We start from the raw sequence: 23,068 nt of genomic DNA, 5'->3' as shown, positions 1-23,068 counted from the left end.
TATTGCATCACAATGATCTCATACCAAATCTGCTCAGTTTAAGAGTTAAAATCTTTTTTTCTGACTCCCAACCCTACAGACACACTCTGGGATCTTAGGATCAAGCTGGGCTCTTTTCCTTTCCACAACTTCACAAGTCATGATGATTCTACAGTGCAAATGATGTTCTCAGTTATACTTGCACAAGACCTTCTAGAGGCCTGTACAGGTAGTACTGAAGGCACTGTGTCACCTGCAGGATCGTTATTGCTGCTGATAAGGCTGTGTTAGAAAGAGAAAGCTTGTCTTTTCGGAGTCCAGGTTGAGTTCTAGAGGGAGTGGTAATTTTTACTTGTAAACTGAGTAAATGGGATATCAAATCAGTGATACGTAATAAATACGGAACCCCAAAAGTGCTATTTACATAAGAATTTTTAGAGTACAAATCACACTTTAAGAGAACAAAATGAAATTTTAAGAATGAGAAATCTGGATTAAAATACTGCATCTTTGAAAAGCAAGTCAGGATGGAACACACTGATATTAACTCATTTTGGTCCGGAGGAAGGGGCAACAATGAGAGGAGGTAGAAAAAGTATATGGAATTGTGCACTGTGCAGCCCCAAATGCACATGGGCAGGTAAAGAACATAGCTACCTGTGTGCAAAAGTTCCAGCAGAGTGATTTCATGCCTGATTCTGTGACCATTGCTCTGACTGAGTATTATTTTACTTCAGGAGTAGTCACAGTTAGATCGGGAGGTTATATGCAGACTAAGTTCCTACTCAACATACATGGGGGAAGGATAGCTCAGTGATTTGAGTGTTGGCCTGTAAATCCAGGGTTGTGAGTTCAATCCTTACAGGGGCCATTTGGGGCAAAAATCTGTCTGGGGATTGGTCCTGTTTTGAGCAGGGGGTTGGACTAGATGACCTCCTGAGGTCCCTTCCAACCCTGACATTCTATGATTCTATAAGGGTAGCAGAATCTGACCCTTTCTGATTAAGGGCAGTGGAAGAAGCTGCAATTACTGTAATTTTTTTCACACCTCTTCAGAACCAGAAAGCTTTGTTGTCTTTCTATTAATGTGTATTAATGTGGGGATTTCTATTAATTCATAAAGAGATATAAATTCCCTACTAGATGACTTTTGATATTTTCTTCAGACTTTGATAAGGGAGTAGTCTGCAAGGGATGGGCAGAAAGAAATCTATTCTGTTCAGGTTCATATACCACCTTTGTCACTTTAGTATCTGAGCGCCTTCCAGTCGTGCATTAAACAATGTCAGTAACATCTGTCACATGTGGTTCCATTTCTTTCTCATCCTCCCTGCAGGGAGGAAATTGTATGTGCAGGGTAGGGTTTTGATAGCTTTTTGGTTTGGGGGCGTTTATTGAGTCATTACTCTCTTCTGAAGCTGAATTATAGGCTTACATGTGTCATGCTATCTTAGACAAATTGTTCCAAATCAGAGTTTTTTCACTCTTTGAATTTTTCATTTTTTGGATTATTTTACACTTTCCCCTCCTCTTGTACTATGATCAGAATAGGATCACATCAAATCTCCATGTTACTATAATTAGAAATGTAACCTCAACACACATCTTAAAAAACATTCTTAATTTGATCCAATTAACTAGGAGCCTTTCTGCAAACTGCACAGCTGCACAGTATTTCAGACAAATGGAACACTGTTGAACATTAGGGCTTTCCCAATCTGAAGCCACATTTGTAACTTGGACATACTATTGTAGAAGAGCAACAAACCCTGCCTCCTTATAAACTAAATTAGGTCCAGAATTATGTTGTTGTTTTTTTTTTTGGCAGGATAGGGGTGGAATGTTTTTTTATTTTTGTGATGGACTGCTACTTGAGGAACCAGATTGTGTTTTTGCAGACTTCCCTGTATAAGTGGTGCATACGGTGCTGAAAAAAGACCAGTGCAGTAAAGACATCAGGCCTGAGAAAGTCATGTTTCCTTCCGTCATCCCTGCTTTCTCCTTTGGCACTTTCCACTTGCAGATGACAATCCCATAGCACTTCCAGTTTAGTTGCATTGACCGGTGCATTAGGAGAGGTGGAGTCAAAGTTCCAGCCATTTCCCACCTTTCCCCACACACTTACATGGTCATGGGAGCATCAAGTCCACAGTGCCTGTTTACTGCTATATATCTAGACCCAAGTTCTGGGAAGGCCAAGCAGTTTCTTACTCGCCCTTGAATCCCAGTGTGGCCCTGTAGTACAGGCCACAATCTATCCCATTAGTAGTTTATCTTTATTCCTTTGATTTATCTTTATACAGAACGTGTCCATTCATTGCATCTTGCCTTGCCTTCCTCCCATCCCTACAACCTCCACTCTTGACTGGATCAGAGGATTCTGAAATGCAATCGCTTCATTTTGCTCTGAAATCAGTTGGAAATTCAAAAAAGAATTAATTATGTCAAGCTACAAAAGTGCCAAGGAGATATTGTACTGTCAGTTATGGTGATTATACTTGCAAGTGGATGTTCTCTACTGACTAATTTACAAACATGCTAAAGCCAAAAAGAAAGCCCTTCCATTTCCTAATGAGTATTCCTAATGTATTTCACATCAAATGGACTTTAAAGCACAGAGAAAGCTGACAGGTACTGTCGACCAAATTCTGATCTTGCACTCTTGTAAATCAGTAGTAGCTCCATGGAAATCAGTGGGATTACACTGGCATAACATAGAAGAATCTGGCCCTGTATGTCATTGCTGTACAGCTAGTCAAATTCTGCTCTGGTTTGCACTGGTGTAACTCTGCAATATTTCCACAGAAATTGATTTTTAAGAAGTATTCTGTGGAGAGTATAAGGCTACTTCATCTTAATAAAATACCTGTCGTATGCACCAACACCAATAGCTAGTTGCTAAGAAAAGGCATAATAAATGCAAGAGCCATAATGCGGTATACGGTAACAGGAATGATCTTATAAATATTTTGTTCACAAATAGTTCACAGCATAGCAATTTGAGACTTACAAAGCCAAGGCCAAAAAGGAAAGTGAACTCCTGTGGAAAACACCATAGCATTTTTATAAGGGTTTTTAGTAATGTTATTTTCTTTTACAATTTGTCTGATAGTTAGGATTTTTAAAATATGTGGTATTGGTGGTTAGGAAATGAGGTAAATAATATGTAAAAAATACATCAGAAAGTCACTATGCTCCTGAGATTTTGTAATGATCTAGGTAACGTCTTCTGAATCAGCAAAATGTGACACTAGCAGACTCTTTCAAATGGCAATTTAAAACAATTGGATAAATAATTGTCAGGCTACCAAGCACCAAAAAGTTTCCAGTGACAGAGATGTCAACGGAAGACATCTAATCAATCAATTGAGGTTAGTGGGAAACATTGGATATTCAGCACTTTTGAAAAACAGGCAGATTTTAGAACCCTAACTTTAGGCTCCTATTTTTGAAAATATTGGTAACAGTTTACAATAACCACACAACTCTCTGTATGGCCTGTAAAACTGCAGCATTCAGAAGTACTTTCACGCAACTTTTGCGAAAGCCTCATGCAGTGAAACAACTTTCTGACTTTGTTTGACTTTTTTAGTCTCAGATAAATCATAGCACAGACTAATGTCACATTATTTCATCTCATTTGTGGCCACGTTCTCTAACTCCTGCAGGTTTGTATTACATTTTTTATTCCTTCACGCTTCACTGATAATCTGCCTGTTGTGAGCAGCCATCCTTCTGGCTATAGGTATTATTCAGGAACAGTTGCATGAATAGGAGAGGGGGAACAGGAAATACAATAATAACTTAAGTAAAGATGAGCAAAAAGCAAACAGACTTACTGTTAGCATATCATCACATTTCATATCTGGCATATCTCCATCTTCACTCTTGTTGTAGAATTTACGGAAAAAATTGAATGCCACTACTGTGTACAAGTAGACTACCACTGCCAGTAATCCCACTGTTAACACAAGCTAGAAGAGAGAATTATATGATGTATGTATTAACATCATGGAAACATGCAGTGCAATTTTCTTATATGATGGGGAAAAGAAAGAAATAACAAACTACATTTATTGGCGAAGATTAAACTCACTTTATTCACCCCCATCTCTTCCCCCTCCTGAATCTGGCATTTTAAAAGCAATTTTTGTTTTATTTGAGTAAAATATTGGTGTATTTTATGCAATGTTAGAGCATTTAAATTGGCTCATGAATGTTAAAATGTTCCTAGAACTTTGACACAAAAGAAAAAAATATATAAATTAGCAAAAATGTAAATTCATATCCATATCGATATGTGTTTACAAACAAACAGAAAAGAAGATATTTCTATTCTGTAAGCTTAAAAAATACATTCCTGTTTCCTAGTTATAATATCAGTGCAGGTCACAAGTACATTCCAATACAATTATTAAATTAAATACCCAATGTCTGGGAAATTAAAATGGTTGTAAGTCAATTCTGTGTACATACAGCAGGTTTTGAGTTTGTCAGGTACTCACTTTGAGCTTCTATTCAAGGATCTCAAAGTACTTTATGAACAACGATGATGTAAGCTTTAAACCTATCTACCATGGATTTTAATTATTATTCCCATTACATAGAATGGGAAGCTGAGATAGAGAAAGCTTAAGTGACTTGCCCAAGGTCACAAAGCAAGTATGCTGCAAAATAAGAAAAAGCCTCTAGAATCTTCTATCTATCTATCTATATATATACATACCTATCTCATAGAACTGGAAGGGACCTCGAAAGGTCGAGTCCAGCCCCCTGCCTTCACTAGCAGGACCAAGTACTGATTTTTGCCCCAGATCCCTAAGTGGCCCCCCTCACAACCCCGGGTTTAGCAGGCCAATGCTCAAACCATTGAGCTCCCCCCCGCCTAATTTCCTTGGCTTTTAATAAATATGTGGAAGAGTAGAAAATATGAGATCTTTGCTTTTGTTTTTGAAATTTTAAATGAGCAAATTTTTAATGCATGGAAGACAAAATTTTCTGGAGTCTAGAAGTTAAAACCAGCTTTAGATTTACTGACCAATTCGATTTAAGCGTATGCTTTGATCAATCTGTAAATCAATGCCACTATTTGAAAGTGTTACTTCATCTCCATGCACTTCAACTTTGATGCAAAACTACACTTCAGAAGCAAATTGTACAGACCCAACTTGCAAAATTTGGTGCATCTTGGAGTTCATGTAGAAAAGTGACATTTAAAAAGTTTGCTATCTAGCTTAATGATAATTTTATAGTGAGACAGTTTCAGTTATACCTGGGGGATCCTAGAAAAAACAGCACATTAATATTAGTATAATATCTCCTCTCATAAGTGGCAATAAATCCCCCCAAGTCCTCAATTGCTACCGCATTAAAATATTGCCTTGAGCCAGATGAAAAGTAGTTAGAAGTGAATTACAATTTCCTGCAGCAAATATTCGAAAAAAATGAATATTTTAACAAATAATTTTCATAACTACCTAACTTATGAAGTACTATATCACTTTACATTCCATGTACTTAATTTGTAGAGGCTTCATGTAAAAGCTACAGATCTGCTGAATCATATCTGGACATTTAAAAGGACTTGCGTCTGGAAGGCTAAAATTTGACCAACCTAAAGTGCACATAACTCAGCTTTGAAAGTCTCTCCAAACATGCATGCATCAGCCTTGCAAAATTCTACCTGCCCATTGGTCAAGGACAACTATTTTTTTTTTTTTTGGACAGGCAAGTAAAAGATCATACTTTTTCTGTATCGTTAGTTGTCATTGTAATGGGCAAACAAATAGATATTGTTCTTTCCTTGGTAAATATGAGTCATAGTGAATGAAAAAACTTAGCACTGGTTTGTAATTGTCAAGTTGAAACCAGAGCACGGTTTGCTTTTCTAGCATATAAATTATCATTGTTTCCAACCTTTAAAAAAAAACAATTTTTTAGGCCCTGCAGCTTTTCCACGTCAGTGTTCTCCAACCTTCTAATTCTGTTGACGAACCTCCCATCCCAACATCCCAAGAACCCTATTGCTTCACTCTCAAATATTTAGTTCTGCAGACAGACTTGGTGAGCTCCATAGAGTAGAGTTTGAAAATCCCTTTTTTAGGTAAGAAACCTGATTAATAGCTTGTCAATGTGTGCAAATAAGCAGGACTCTCTCCTGCCCTTAAATATGGGGGTGTGGGGGGGGGTGTGCCTCACTGCATAATTTAGACTATAAGCAGTGCCTGTAAAATTGGTGATATGGACAACATAGCTGAGGGCAGGATTCACCTTGCATCTAATAGCTACTCACATCACACTCATTCACACAGATGAAGAGCTTGCTAAAGACTTACATTCCGATTGCATGAATTTGCTTAAAATAAAGCATAGTAGTCCATTTCTACAAATCACTCAACAATAAAATTGGAGCCAGACAGATGTAGTTTAAATTGAAATTTTTGTGATGCAAACTGCAGTCTGCCAGCTGATGAGTTACTAACAGCAAAATCATGGAATGCTGTTTTTTTGTGGTTTACATTGCTGTGGTCCAAATCACATGTAGTCAACTTGAACAGTGTTGTTTTTTGTCAACAACAAAAAACAGTGACTAATTTATCAGAATCTTTAATCCTAATGTGCATTGTAGGTGAAATTAACCCAAGCTCAAAGGACCATATGTAAAGAATAAGCCATGCTTAAACTCTGCATTAAGGTACAAAATTTCAGCCCAGCCCCCGAACCTGTTTAATTTAGCTTGGAGCTGGATATATCCATGGCTGGGGAGGAAAAGAAGGCTACTGAGTAAATACATTACCATTCTATGGCTATTAATACAGCTCAGACTGTAGTAGCCATTGGAGTTCTAACACACCCTCTGCACAGGGAGGCATAATGGAAGGATCCATGTAGCAGCAGATCCTCTGGCCCTCTCTCTGCTTCACCCCTAGCGTGGTGGTACACAGGGTGACACTGCAGAGCAAGCTTCCAAATCCTATCCTATCCCTCCTTGTGTAGCAACTCAGCTGATGCAGTTCTGCTAGGATGGTGTCTGCACCCAGAGGACGGCCTGTATTTGCCCTGAACTAAATGCTTGTGTGGGCCTTTTGCACTGGTTAGACTTTCAACCTTGAAGCATAGGAGTGCTGCTATAACAGAACTAAATTGACAGTAAAACTTGGTTATTTTCTTCAATATATGTCTGAAATATAACTTTGGATATCATGATTATCCTCCAGCCCAGCTTCCTCATCAATACAAGACTAAACTTTGCAATTAAAGAACATTTCTCCTTTCCATCTTTGAGAAAAGTTTCCTCCAGTCAGTTTGAATTCAGGCATGGGATGAACCTTCCTTTAGCAAAAAAGGGAAAGGGAGTTGAAGCTTGATACCTGTTTGCCATTGTGGGTTACTGACGACAGAATAGTTCGTAGTGTCTTGAATCCCATTGCAATGTCAAGGAGATGAGCAGCAAAGAAAAAGTTGTTGTAATGGCCAAGGATTGACATAGTCATATACCAGGCTAGGTAAAGAAAAGACTATTAGGAAAAAAAGAGAGAGAATTGCATTAGGAAAACAGGAAATGAAATCTACAGCCTTTGAGTAATAACCAGTCTTACCTTAGTCACAAAGTAAAAGAGAGAACTATATTAGAGCTCAAACTTGCCTTTCTGTTGGGTATTCAGGTATGGTGGTTTACTACAGCGACGCTTGCTAGAGCTGGTTAGGAGTTTGCCGACAAAATGTTTTTTGTCGAAAATGGCAATTTGTCAAAACTCAAACCTATTCACAGGAAAGAGTAAGTTTTGCCAAATTTTTCAACTTGAAATTTTTTGGAAGAAGTGAATTTCAAAATTCTCCTAACATTTAGTTTCAACCTTCTGCAATCAAAAAAAAAAATTGTTCTTCTGATTCCAAATTACTTTTCGTTCAGAAATGTAAGCAAAATATAGTAAAGAAAATATAGAAAAATTTAAAATGGTTGAAACAGAAATGAAATATTTTGAAATTATCAAAACAAAAAGTTTTGATTGACCTGAACCATTTATTTATTTATGGATTTTCAGTTTGCAAAAATTTTGAGATTTTTTACTTTTCATCCCAATTTGGGACAGGAAATTTTTTCAGTAACCTGAGAATTGTTATGGGACAGGAAAATCACTTCCCACAAAGCTTTAATGTTTGGATGTTTAAAGAAGGACTAACCTTAGAACAGGCTTGAAAACACGTGGATATTTATAAAATAAGTATAGTTTTGTCAGGGTTTTAATTTTTATTCTGAATGCTGTTGTTGCAGATATTTATGAGGGAATAAGAGCTTGTAATTCCACAACCCAACTATGTATGAGATCATAGCATTTTGCTCTGAAATGGTCAGGATTATAATTTCACTTTAGCATTCAGCAAGAGAAATAGATGGAATCTGAGGGAAGAAATATTTTTCATAGTTGGCAAAAGAGGTAAGAAAAAGTATGAGAAATATACAAGAAAATGGACGCGTAGGCGGGCTTACCTTCAATCCAGCACTGGTCATGCCACTACTTTGTTTTATCTTCAATTTCACATCAAACAAACCACCACATCTGTTTTTTTCACAGTACTGCTCCCCTTCTAAGTGTGGTTTATTACCATAAAATAACACTCCAAACCTTCCAGCCCTCTTCTCTGGGCTCATTTAGTTCTTTCAATTTATGATGGACTTTAGCATCCATATAACCCTCCCTCTAGACTCAAAAGTCTTTCCAGTCCTTAATCAGCGCTTCCTCTTGCTTATAGTTCTCCCTTCAGGTTCACAGTCCTATGCACCCCTCTTACATCAGTGGTCTCTTGTTCCCTGCAGGTTCCTAAGCCTGGGACCGCAGGAGAAACTGTCACCTGCCCTTTCCCAGTAAGCTCCCAACCCAAACCCAGACCCAGCAGGCCTATTTCTGAGTCACCAGTTCCCCATCCTTTGCATTCATTCCCTTCATCTGGGGAGGTCACTAGGCCTGGGATGGGGGAGGCTGATCCCTAACCCTCAAAGGTCAAACTCACCCTGTGACAGGATATAATTTGAAGGTCTGGTATACTGAAAGGTTGGGTATTATTTTAACATGGAAATGAAGAGGAGTAGAGTTAATAAATCATATTCTGTGCCAAATCCTACTTCCAGATATACTAGTGTAAATCCAGAGTAACTCCACTGAAATCAACTATTGCTATCTGTACTTGTTCTAGTAATTCTCAGTGGCTACACATATAAAATGGAAATGGATCTAAGCCTGGCATGAGAAATTGTGATTAAAGTTGATACCCACACTAAAATAATTCAGATTCACTCTTTTCTTATTTTCACAAAATATCACACACAAATTTTTGCAAGTTTCTGTGCACAACAGAGGTACACAAAAACAAATCAGAGAAAGACCCAACTGAAATCTATCTATTCAAGTCAAGGAAGTTTCTGCAGATTTTTACCTGTTTAACTGAGAAGGGAGTTTGGCTTCCTGTCCAAGGTCACAGGTCAGGATTAAAAAGCAATATTACCTCCCGTATCAGATTAGTAAATTGTTATCAGTAGCACACAGAAGTAATCAGACCTCATACATTTCAACCAGTTCCTCATGCTTAGAGCTCTGTTTTATTTTACTAAAGATGTAGTAAAATGAACTTACATTATCAGTGAAAACAACTCCTAATTTCCACATCTGATACTTTACGTCAATGGAATTTAGCCTGCAAAAAAAGTAGATGTATATAAAAGCTGAGTGAGAAATCACACAGCATCCATTCTACCATAAGTGCATTATCCTGTAGGTATAATAAGCTACAATTGTCCTGTTTCTCCTAAAGTTGAAAGGAATAGTAGAATTCATATAGAGAACATGCTGTTATTGTGGGATGTTCCTATCTGAAACAGAAGCAGAAAAATGTTTAGATAAACAAATCTCATGTGTCTTTGTCCTACTGAAACCAGGGATGAGGGCTATTGAAAGAAAGGGTTATAAAGATACGAGAAATGAAGCTGGGAAATTGGTGAGGGAGGGAGATGAGAGGGTTTAATCATGGAGGAGAGCAAATTTAGTATGTTTAACAACAGCAGCAGCAACAAAATGAACGTCAACTCTCTATGGATTAGATTGTGCCATTCTGGCATAGCCCTGCATTGGGGGCAGTGTGGAGCTCCATGCCTGCCAGAGAAGCCTAACAGAAACTATCTCAGAGAGGCACAATGCCTCTCAGAGTTCCCCAGTACACAGGGGCATCACGCAAACTGTTACACACCATTTTAAGGGCTACAGCATGTAGCTTCTCTATCAGGCCAGCCAGTTCCACTGGTCAGCTCAGCTTCCCATTACTCTCCACTCTCTGGCCTCTTAAGGCAACTGAAGCTATGAGGGAAGGAATTAGGCAACAGTTCCTTCATTGATTTGAGTGCCAGGGTTGTCATTCTGTCCAATCATGAGAAGAGCAAAGAAAATTCTTTACCTCCTTCTTTACCACTACACACCCATTAAAGGCTAAGTCAGAATCTAGTCTATACTTGTATGTTGCATCCCATTCCCCCAACTCATTGTCTGTCTTGGTCTATTTTACTCAAAGTTTAGTCTTAACACTCCATAAAACAGGGACTAGGTCTTCTGTGTTTGGAGAGCTCCCAGCACACCTTGGGTTCTATTGCAATCTAAATAGTAATGATTGTGTTAAAACAGACACACACACACGAGAGATTTAAAATTAGGGATATTCATAGATAAAAATGAAATATTCTTTCAGAAATCTACACCTGTTAGTATTTTAGTAAAATTATTTCCAAGGAATTTTCAATTACAATTAGCATTCTATTACCAGTAAAAATTATTGTATACACACTCTGCAGTATTTACTCATTTGCTGTATTGCTACCAGTTGCTGGCTGCTTTCATAAGAATGGCCATACTGCCAGGTGCTTCAGAGGGAATAAACAGCAGAGGTAATCATCAAGTGATCCATCCCCTCTCATGCTGTCCTTCTACCATTCAACCCCTTCAGTGGCCCAGCATCACTTACCCGTGACCACTATGCTTTCTCTTTCTTCCCCCTCAGATTGATTCTTACTTCTTACTCCAACAATCTCTTCCTCTCAACCCTGATACTTCTTCACCCCAAAAGACCCCAAAACTTAAAGCTACATTTTTCATAATACAAATAAACCATTTTTTGTAAATAGGAGAGACAAGGAACTATCACGAGTCGTCACCATGGCTGCTTACTTGGACATTAAGCCCTGTTACATGTTGAGATATGGAGTGGAAACTATTTGAGCTGTCTGTGAAGTGTTTAGCAGAAATAGACCCTATTCTGATTGGGGACTTTGTGAACAATTATAATTAGATAATTATATTAAAATATTATCCACCTTCCCCATGCAATTGTGAGTGAATTAAATGCTCCTTCAAATAAAGAGCAAATAACAATGATTAGTGTTAGGTATAGTGTAGACAGGTGTAGTGCCCTTGTCATCTCAAATTGTGCAGTGGTTCTCTGATGGCTGCTTATGAGAGTTTACCTAAGGCCACTAACATAATGTAATCTATTCGGGGCTTAAACTCAGGTCTCCCAAGGTTAGAGTAGGTTTTGTTAGATTCTCAATTTCATGGACAGAACAATTCACCAAAAATAAAAAAATCTCTCTGCTTTGTTTAAATGTTTACCATTCAGAGAAGATTTTGCCATCAAATCAGTTGAACTTCCATTAGAAGTATTATTATTTATATAGAACCATAAGTCTACAAGGAGATTTACAGGTCAATAAAAAGGCAGAAGACAGTTCTATCTTACGTGCACTGGTATAAATCAGTAATTATTCCACAGAAGTCAATGAAGTAACAAGGATATGAAACCTGTGTTAAGTGTGATCAGAATTAGGACAACAGTCTCTGTCCAAAGGACCTTACAACGTATTTTAATTGTGATTACGTTGATTTTACTTATAAAAATGCCAGTTACTTAACACAGAAGAATTGTAAAGTTGGTGGTTGTCTGGATTAGTGGAAAATTTGTCCTTTGCACTCATTCTCACACTACTATTATAATACATATTTTTCACTATATAAATTTCACTCTACCACAGAAATGGTTTAGATGATACAGTAAATCATATACTGTATTAACACTCATTTAGTATCTTGCCACACGCAAACACCCATTGATTTCCATAGGACTGCTCACTGTGAGAAGTGGCACCATTGGGTTTTTAATAAACAATCTCTGCTGACAGAAATAGAAATAGTTTTAACACAGAGAGAAGCATGGCCTAGTAGGCCACACATGGGGACTAAGAGTATTTGAGTCCTAACCCCAGTTTTACTACTGATTTGGTGTGTGGTCTTAAGCAAGTTCATTGACCTCTCTGTGATTCAGTTTCCCCATTTGCATACTACATATCCAGTTCACAGTACTCGAAATCATGTGAAAATTAATGTTTTTAAGCAAAATACAAATGTTATTAATTTTTTTAAAGACTGTGTTATTACTTATCTTCATACCCATAGCAATTTGTTTTCCATATCATCTCTTTACCCTATTTATTTCAAGTTTGCACATTACTTGATACAGTTGACAAAATTAATAGAATGTTATAATATAAAATTTACACAGGGCATGCTATTGCAGATGCAAATCAAAAGGGAAAACTTGTATGGTTATCAGTTCCCCTTGGAATACTATTGGCTAAGTTCACATTGTGTTCAATAGCCTTCTTGGCTAGAAACGTTTTGTATAATGTAACTTTTTCTCCCCAGGACAAGCAAATTATGGTGTCTTTGTATCTGACCACCTCCAAACTGCTTAATGAGATCTCAAGTGTCTGTCATACTTGAATGCACATTCGTTGTCTCAAACATTCAAAAAGAATAAGCAATTGTTGCACTCCTATGGGTACGAGAGCATCCTTGAACAGTACTTCTGACACTGGCCTAGAAGCAGACAGCTTTAGACGACTCTACCTGGAGGGAAAAAATAGATTCCTCTGTGGACTAGTTATTTTGGGTCTTGAGTCCTCCAATTCAGATGACTGCCTGAGAGTACTCTGCGCCTTATTACAGTGAGGCAACAATGGAAGGGTATTAGTCTAGATTCTGCTGCCATTTACCCTGGTGAAATTCTGAGCAACTCCATTAAATCTGTGCCATTGTTTTGAACATATCCTTCAAAACTACAAGACTTGACCCCTGCAGAGGAGAAGAGCTGGGCCCTATCTTGACTGATCAAAATAACATATTGCAGTTTGTCTGTTGGGATGTGATCTGTTTTCCTTTCACAGTTGAAATATAAAATCTAAGAGCCAATATTATGGTTCAAAGCTGTTCAACTGATATACAGCCTGGTCTCTTGTAGTTTCCAGACCATAAACTGCAAGGTGACACTCCAACCCTAAACTGGATGAAGAAATAGGAACAGTAGAACCAAAAGGTACCACCACCATCTGAGGACAATGTATTTACGAATAACTCTCTTCACTGAGAGGTAGGTATACCTGTAGGAGCTGCATTATTAGCTTCACAAAAGGGGTGACAATGATACAGGAAGGCCATCAGAACACATACTGTTATTTAAGATCTGACTATTCCTACTAGTTGACCTATTGACTTAACAATGGCTTTTCTTAAGCTCTCAAGTTATCTTGCTGAAGGAAAGCAGAATTCACTTTAGAGTCTATAATTGCTCCCAGAAAAGTTAACACTTATGTTGTTTATCCTGATATCTAATTTCCTGAATAGAAACCAAGTATGTGAAGGACATGGATTATTCTTTGAGGCAAACAAGCTCTGATGATACAGATGTCAAAATAAGGGCGTACCAGGAGCTCGCTATGATAAACTGTTTTCAATTCCAGACACTTTGGGTTGGATTTTAACCTTACAATCCAGCTCAATTAAGGAGCAGCATGTAGTTGAGCAGAAGCAGGGCACAAACCAGACTGACATTCAAATGCCTAATCATTCCCTGCTTTTCTCTTGCTTGGGGCAGGAGGTGGCATGGGGTGGAGTAAGCTGTCCCATTCCACTTTTCACTCCATTCCACTCTGCATCAGTTCAGCTGTACATAGCCCCGCCCACTCCCTGTCAAACTCTGCAGGAGTGGAAGTAGCAGTCTAATGGCAAGGTGGGTACAGGGCCGGCTCCAGGCACCAGCTTCTCAAGCAGGTGCTTGGGGCGGCCGCTCTGGAGAGGGGCGGCACGTCCAGGTATTCGGCGGCAATTCGGCAGACGGTCCCTCACTCCGCCTGGGAGTGAAGGACCTCCCGCCGAATTGCCGCCGCAGATCGCGATCGCGGCTTTTTTGTTTGTTTGTTTGTTTGTTTTAGCTGCTTGGGGTGGCCAAAATCCTGGAGCCGGCCCTGGGTGGGTAGCCTGAACAAGGGAGTAAGCAGCTCCTTACATCCCCCCCCTTACTTTTCTGCATGGGCATGCACCCACAGAGGGCATGCACCTCACTCCTGAGGCCAAGGTAAAACTTGAGGCTCTTCAGATAAGGAACACTTAACTAAAAGGGGCTGTTGCCCAGTTAGAACATAGGATACCTACTGTGTGAATCCTAAAGGTTGGAAGCACTGAACCAGTCCTAAAGGAGGGGATTATGCAGACCCTAGAAGCACCATTCAGAACTGGATGCTTCTGATAACTTAGTGAGTACACCTCTCAAAATGCCCCTTATTTTAGTCCCAAAGTTACCTTCATTTCAGAAAAATTTGGTGTCCTCTCACTTTTCACGTTGACATTTTTTTTACATCAGAAGTAAAGAATCAAGAAATAGAGGTTACAAAAGCATTATTTACATTACATGAATGAATCCTACAGCATTTTAGTTTACTGAGTGAATAATTTGGTTTCCCTCATTTTGGGTCTTTTTTACAAACTGCACCCCACATTTGGGCCTTGGCAGGTCAAGAGGCATTCTCTTTAATCCTGGAGGATCTGGTATTTTAAGACGACCCAGTTTTAGAGGATAAGGAAAGTAATGGCAGTAAAAACTTCAATTGCTTCAAGTCTTGTGTCCCTCTGCTCTTCCTGCCTTGGATGTATCATTGGATTAACAGATACTAGAGACTTTTCATGAGGAGAAGAGAACTCAGTCACTTTCTTGAGGTGTATGGGAGACAGACAAAGTGGAGACCAAGTAAGATCTTTATGTCCGCTACCGACTTGGAAAGTCATTAGAGCTTTTTGGGTTCTGGATTAAGGTGGTTACTCTTTTTGGCTTGTATTAGGGGTGACCTATTTGTGCTTGATGGTTGTATGTATATTTGAGAACACATTTGGTTGCTCACAGTCTTTTCATTCCTGTACTTCTACACTTTTGATGTGGTAACAATTAAAACACCTTACATTTTATAAAACAGATTAAGAGCTAATTCTTCTCCACAACTTTGTTTTTCTAACAAAAACAACAAGGAGTCTGGTGGCACCTTAAAGACTAACAGATTTATTTGGGCTTAAGCTTTCGTGAGTTAAAACCTTCGGATGCTATGCATCCGAAGAAGTGAGGTTTTAACTCACGAAAGCTTATGCCCAAATAAATCTGTTAGTCTTTAAGGTGCCACCAGACTCCTTGTTGTTTTTGTAGATACAGACTAACACGACTACCCCCTGATACTTTGTTTTTCTAAGAATCATTGTCACCACATTAGCTAATAATTTCCTTAGTTAGAGAGTGAAATGGCATTATGAAATGATGGAAAAAATAGTTCTAAAATCCCCTCAAATGCAGAAAAGTAGAAACTAGGACTGGTTGTGATGGTAATTTTAAAAATTTTCAGAATGCTTAGATTGGTGGCTAGTATGCAAATACCACGTGAACAATTAACTGCTTCAAAATAGTTGCAGGATTTCCAAGACACAATATATAACTGAACAAATGCACAAATCTACAACTCCATTAAGAAAACAGTTAAGTCTGGCGCTTTCACCTTAGTTTCAAGGGAACATTTGCCTAAACACTATGGAACACAAAAACACTATGGCATCAAGAGAGCCAAGTCTGCAATTGTGGGGATGTCACAGGTCATAGTACTGATGAACTGGCAGAGTAGTGCCCTAGCAGTTGTACAGAACCTGCCTGCACTATGTTTGGCAACCGCCTGTGCTATTAGTCCACCATCTTCAAAAGCACCAATATAGTCACAGTTTCTTTAAAGGTCCACTTCATTCAGCTACTACAAGCAAAAGGTTTTTCTTTTCCAAATACTACATTTGTTTTCCTCCTCAGGAAGTCTACTGATGCTGTAATGTTAACTGGAATTAGAACTCTGAACTTTTCTGCCTGAAACATCTTAATGTGCATCTATAAAAACTGTTCAAAGCACCTACAGGGAAGCACCAATTGCAGATTTATAAAAACACGTTAGATTGGGGTGCCGGATCCTTCATAAAAGTGGAGGGCCCATGAGGCCCCACCGCTTCTTTGGCCCCACCTATACCCCATGGCTCTACCCGCTGATCAGTCCAGAAGCCGGGTAAGGTAAGAGCCACCGAGGGGGCCCGGGCTACTGTGGGGAGCCCCGGACCCTCCACACGACCTGGGCAGGGAGCCCAAGAGCAGCCCCCGGCCCATGTTCCCCCCCGCCCCGGGATGCACCACTCAGGGCAGGTGGAGGGTCTGGGACTCCCCACACTGTTCCAGGCCCCCTGGGCTGCTCTTACCTTGGCCTGGCTGCTGCTCTGAGGCCCCACCCTCTGGCCAGGCCAGAAGCTGGAGCCTGGCCGGGGTAACAGCTACCTGGGCCACTGTGGAGAGCCCCAGACCCTTCACCTGCCTTGGCTGGGGGGCCCGAGAGCAGCTCCCAGGCCATTTCTCCACCACCCGGGGCACTTACCTTATAGCCTGCCTGGGGGGCAAGGCCACAGGTAAAAGAGGAGGGGAAGGGGGCCAGGGCCTGTTCCACCTCTGCCCCCACCTTCCGGCACCACTGGGTTAGACAAACACCTGCCAGGGATGGTGTAGATAATATTAGTCCTGCCTCACTGGAAAGGGACTGGACTAGATGACTTATCGAGGTCCCTTCCAATCTTATATTTCTCTGATTATATAAGTGGTAACAAGATACAGCAAGATACAGCCTCAAATCCACATTGATAGCCTTTGCTCTGCTAGGGCCATGAACAGTCTAGGTGTTTCCTAAAGGGTTTTGTTCTCTGAAGGCAGAACAGCAAACCTCAACATACATCCAGAGAATGGAATCTTTGGTCCTTATTGATAATATGAGGTTCAGGAAAAAATGCAGGTAAGTGTACAGTCTGATTTATGTGGAAGTCAGAGACTACTCTGGGGATGAACTTAGGTTATAGTCACAATGAAACTATCCTGATGGAATACAGCTGTGGGTCAGCCATAAGGGCCACCAGCTCACCCCACCCGTCTCGCCAATGTGATGGCTACTAAGAAGGTGACTTTGATAGACAAATGGTAAAGTGAGCATGTTACTAGTGGTATCATCAAACAACTACAACCTATATTTGATGGCAACCCCATCCTGAAAGAAATTTTTCCTAACCCCTCCCCCCATTTCTGGCCTTCAAACAACCCCCCACCCTCTCCAAGTTCACCATCAGAAGCAAGATCCCCACAGACCAGGACAACAATCTGTAACCTCACTAATCCCCTCTTTGTCCTATGATGGCAGAGGTGTTAACAGGCCTCTCTACCTTGAATGGTCCCTTACAATATGCGCTAACTACTTCTGCTAAACAATCTGTTCCACCTTGCATTTTTCTGATATGCTGGGAGTTCCTTTCCCAGACCTGAAGAAGAGCTCTGTGTGGCTCAAAAACTTGTCTCTCTCATCAACAGAAGTTGGTCCAATAAAAGATATTACCTTACCCACCTTGTCTCTTTAATATCCTGGGACTGACGCAGCTACAACTACACTGCATAAAGCCAATTAAGCAAAGTTTCCAAGACCACACATCTAATTTTCTAGATTATACAGCATTCATGGCATTGTCTATTAACAACATGTCATTTCTTTTCACTTGTTTTTAAAATTGGAATGTATGATGTACCACACTGTCCATTTTTTTCTGGCTGATTAGTATTGCATGAACCATCAAATGAAGATAATAAAATTTCCAGCACTGCTATCATTAGGCCTTATTAAAACAATGGCCATATTATGCATTCAAACATTAATATAACAAAATAAATCCACAGCCATAACATAATTTGCTGTTCTATGACTTCTCTGTCTACTGTAGCTCTCTAACTTCTGTTTGTCCAGGACATTCACTACATCATAAAATCAAGAACATTTATCATGTACAGAATAAGCACAGCAAGGCGCAGACTTCTGTTGCCTCACGGGGCTGCTCCACCCCTGCTCCGCCTGAGGCCTCGCCCCCAAGGGCCCTGCCCTCACTCCGCCCCCCAGATCTGACTCTCGCTCCGCCCCCACCCCTTGAGGCCCCCGCTAACCTGCCGTTCTCCCCGAGCTGCCAAACAGCTGATTGGGGGTGCCGCTAAACAGCTGTAGCTGGTGGATGCTGAGCACCTGCTATTTTTTCCCCTGGGTGCTCCAGCCCTATAGCACCCATGGAATCAGCGCCTCCGAAGCACGGCCACAACATTCAAAGCTAGATAACAAATGTCAAATGCTTGGTTTTAATTTATACACAAAACCAGAGGGAAGTACTTACACCGCAGATAAGGAGCTATCTTTCTTCGGTTTCTTTTTTTCTCGGGCATCGCTAAAATCCAGAGCAGCCTTGTCCATTCCTAGTAACTCACTGATTCGGTCCCGGCCATAGAACTCCCCGTATTTATCCATAACCTAAAGATCAGAGGAATGTTTAACACAATCAGTCAGGTGGGAGAATGGTCATGTTTTCATTACTCTGATTATTCTTTTACATCTGATTAAATAAGATATAATTGTTTCCATCTTAAAATAAGTTACTCGAAATATGCTTAATATATCTGGTTAAAAAAAACCTCGTTAACAGGACTAACAGTTGAAAGTGAGTTTCAGTGAATTCCAGCTAACACCCAAAAATATTATATCTATGCTTCCATATATTCTGCCCCTTTCACAAAATATCTGCAAACATTAAAATAGCTGGACATAAACAATTACAGGATGTAACCAGTCCCCTATCACTTCCGAATACTTCATTACTCACTCTTATCCCACAAGATTTACTTATTTTTAACCTTTGCAAAAATATACCCAAAGGAAAACATTACAGATTACAGGCACATAACTGAATAAGAAATAGTATTGTATAGTCGCCTAATAATTTGTGGTTTAGACTTTGGTGGATATTTTTTGTACATTTTGAGGCCTTTTTTTTTTTGGTATATGCATAAAAACATCTCTGCATTATTGTGACTTAGGCAGTACCCTGGGGAGCAGAAAAAGTGTGTAAAACAAAGAACCCTTCCTTAAAACACTGCATTTTGCTTCTAAGACACTCACGTCTGTTCAGAGTATTTCTCTACCCCAGCATACTAAACCAGGCATTCTACAGTCTGATTGAAAACATAATCCTTTCTTTTTCCCCTCAGCTTTCCATTGGCTACTTTTTAATAAATTTTCATTTATGAGCCCCTGATTAGCCTTCCTAGACAACTTTAGTGCAGACTTTCGCTATCTATCTATCTATCTCCCAACAACCCCTTCAAATATACAAATGGCATCTTCCTCAGCAAGCCTAATAAAACATAATTTTTTAGCCAAAGTAATAATTATTACAAGCCAAAAAAGTGAGAAATATTTTAAAAGTCAATTTCTGATAAATTTTCAATAAAAAACATTATTTCTCTGAAATCAGTGGAGTCACACTGGTATGAAGCCTGTGTGACAGACAAAAAACTGACCCAACAACTTTAAAACTCCTTTTTTGATCTTTATCAAACTCCTTAGAAATATTTTTTTCCTGTGGATGATATTGAGATCTATAAAATTGTCACGAAGATCAGGTTTTATTCGTGGAAACTGGAGAAGCAGTTGACAGTAATATTTATAAGAAACTAGCATCAATGTTCATATTTAAGCAGCTATCACAACTCCTTAATGTTATCTATCTGTTGATGGATAATCTTCTATAAATAGGTAGATATGTACGTACACACACACAAAAAACATACGGTTGCGTGTATGTAATATACACACATACAAAATTTCACATGCATCTTACATTTCTGATTTTTATTTAAAAAGGCAAATAGACTTATAAACTTATAGACTTTAAGGTCATAAGGGACCATCATGATCTCTAAATTATGTGGAACAAATTTTCAAAATTAATTGCCCAACTTCTATGCAAAAAATGTGTAACTACATGCACAAAGTAGGTGAGGAATTTAAAATAGTGTAGAATGGTAGACACAGTAATCTACAGCATATATATATTTTAGAGAAATGTACCATCTTCTATTACACCAAAAATCAGCACAAAATTCCAATAAACTTAAAAAAACCTGAAAAATAATCAAGCCTATTGAAAAACAATATAAAGCATTACCTTTCTTTTAACAAACTTATCCCAATAGTTGTTAGGAAATGATCTGAAAAATATAGATGAGAAAAGATACTTTGAGGATTATTGTTGTACCGAGTAGTATAAAAAAAAATAACAAGAATGAGAAAATGCACATACAATGGTCTGGTCTTGCAATCCATAGACAGACAATTCCTGTTGAAGGCAGTGAAGTTCTCCTATGTATGGGCTCCAGAAACATTGTTGGAAAGTGATGTAGAATTCCTATATCTGCAGGGTTAACTAAATCAAATACAGAGCGTACCTAGCTGGAAATTAAAATGTTGCCATAAAAATGATGGTGGTATTCGCCCTGTCTAATGTGCAGAGTTTATAAGGCTTGATCTTTCTCCATCAACATCCACATTAAGCCATTAGAGAACACTGTGATATGCTATGGGCTCACTTATCATCATTATTATTTTTATCTATTATTTGTACTACCATAGCACCCCAGACACTGTACAAACACTGAACAAAAAGACAGCTTTGCACATGTTTATGGGGGCAGGAGGAGCTTCTCCTAAGCATGAGGGGCAGCATGGGAGAAAGGACAAAGGTGCTTGTTTCAAAATTTAACAAGTGGGAATTAGAGGCATGATTAGAGTGGGAACTGACATTTCAGTATTGAATGACAGATAACAGGAATGTAAGGGATTGATGGTAAAGAGTCTTAAAAGTGAGGACCAGGAGCTTCTCTTTGATGTGATAGAGAAGGGGGAGAGCCAGTAGAGGGATTCAAAGAGAAGGGTGACATGGCCAATGCAATAGCACAAGAGAATGATCCTTGCTAAATCATTCTGAATGGATATAAACGGGAAAGATTACATTTGCCAAGTCCAGAGAAAAGGCTGTTGCAATTATTGAGATGTGAGATGATAGCTTGGACAAGAGTTTCAGTTCTGTAAATGGATAAGAAAAGCCATATCTTACATATGTTATGCAGAAAGAATCAACAAGATGTAGACATCCTGGATGTGAGGACCTACAGAGAGGTCCAAATCAAAGATTAAGCCCGGGTTATGGGCTGGGGTGACAGGCAAGGTGACAGGTGGTGTTGTCCATGGCTAGACATCCACTAAGATATCTTGAAAGAAACCGGTGCAGAGAGAGCAGTGGAGGAGGGGAGGGTCTGAGGAGACACAGGTAGCAAAAAGGTGGCTGGGATTGTGGACATGTAATTCAATTAATTTGGAGAAGTAGAGTTGTTTAGCTAGGATGATGGCAGCACTGAGAGGAAGGAATGAATTTGTAATGGAGGAAGTAAGTATGGTCACAAGATTTCTGGTAGTGATGCTCTGTGGGAACAGGAGTGAAAGACATCCTTCATATGTAAATGAAACACAGCTATACTAAATGCATCTGCCTCATCTGGAACAGAAATTTTTGTAACCACAAATGTCATGGATCACTTCTAATTCGGGATACAAGTCAGAAGAGGAATGCACTCTGTAAATCTAGCAGAAATCATAACTGTCCCCTCAATCTAGGGCCTCAGCACATCACCTTGTCAAAGTGGGCAATCTTTGATTAATATTCAATTCAGTTCTATGTCTATCTATGTATACATGCATTTAGAGGGTCAACCACTGTAGTATCTAGGTGACAAATACAAGAATTTAAGCTTTAGCATTCACTGTGCAGGACTGCATGCTCACCTAACCTGCTGATGTGTATGCCATGTGATGTCTTTTCTTTTGGGTGGAACTCTATTGGGAGTGGAGAGTACTTTGGTTCATGATAGAGTTAGGTTAAGTGATGAGACTGCAATGCTCTGGAGGAGGAAAGGTCAACCTTATGTAGGAAGTTCCACAGTTAGACTTTTTCTCTGAAAATGACTTGTCTCTAGATCATATTAGCCTTGTTTTGGATATCAGTGTACCTGTTGATCACAATGTTTGTTGAATGGGAGAGGGAGAGGTGATCCATTAGGCAGTTGATCTCTGCTCCACAAGAGACTTTAAAGATGAGAACTAAGAAAAGCAACTACAAGAAAATAAAACAATATATAACAAATGGGAAAAAGGGTAAATTGATAGCAATGAATATAAATTAGAAGCTAGCAATTGTAGAAAATTGATAAGGGAAGGAAAAAGACACAAAGAGAAATCAATTGACCATCAGATGCTGGGAATAGGTCATGGGGGATGGATCACTTGATGTTTACCTGTTCTGTTCATTTCCTCTGGGGCACCTGGCATTGGCCACTGTTGGAAGACACTGGGCTTGATGATACTGGGCTAGATGGACCTTTGGTCTGACAGTATGGCTGTTCTTATGTTCAGAGCAAGAAAAATAAGAAGTTTAAGTATATTAAGAACAAAAATGAGCCTAACAATGATATTGATCCATTGCTCTATGGAAATGATTGAATTATTTAAAAAGTCAGAAGTATTGAATACATATTTCTGATTTGTGTTTGGGGAAAAAGCCAGATTATGTATTCAGACCATAAGAAGATGATGACATACTTTCCATTCCATTGGTAACACAGGAGGATATTAAACAGCAACTACTAATGTTAGATGATTTAAGGCAACAGAACCAGATAGCTTGCATCCAATAGCTTTAGAAGAACTGGCGGAAGAGCTCTCTGCACTGCTAATGGTTATTTTCAA

General features: G+C 39.2%; 1 protein-coding gene across 4 annotated transcripts in view; it reads right to left on the bottom strand.

Moving 5' to 3' along the window:
- Positions 1 to 23,068, bottom strand: part of LOC135977646 (ryanodine receptor 2-like) — a 74,462-nt gene that overhangs the window by 19,144 nt on the left and 32,250 nt on the right. For all 4 annotated transcript variants that reach the window (XR_010595087.1, XM_065578852.1, XM_065578851.1 and 1 more), the window contains exons 12-16: positions 20,436 to 20,478; positions 18,609 to 18,742; positions 9,612 to 9,672; positions 7,350 to 7,496; positions 3,819 to 3,953 (exon numbers count right to left, since the gene is read on the bottom strand). Coding sequence is in view for 3 of the 4 variants with exons in the window: in XM_065578852.1 (XP_065434924.1) it covers positions 3,819 to 3,953; positions 7,350 to 7,496; positions 9,612 to 9,672; positions 18,609 to 18,742; positions 20,436 to 20,478 (520 nt within the window). In the remaining variant the exon portion in view is untranslated. The remainder of the gene's footprint in view (positions 1 to 3,818; positions 3,954 to 7,349; positions 7,497 to 9,611; positions 9,673 to 18,608; positions 18,743 to 20,435; positions 20,479 to 23,068) is intronic.

This window comes from Chrysemys picta, unplaced genomic scaffold (assembly GCF_011386835.1).
Source record: "Chrysemys picta bellii isolate R12L10 unplaced genomic scaffold, ASM1138683v2 scaf5, whole genome shotgun sequence".
Lineage (NCBI taxonomy): Eukaryota > Metazoa > Chordata > Testudines > Emydidae > Chrysemys > Chrysemys picta.
Note: the sequence above shows the minus strand (reverse complement) of the source record. Positions and strands in the feature narration are given on the sequence as shown.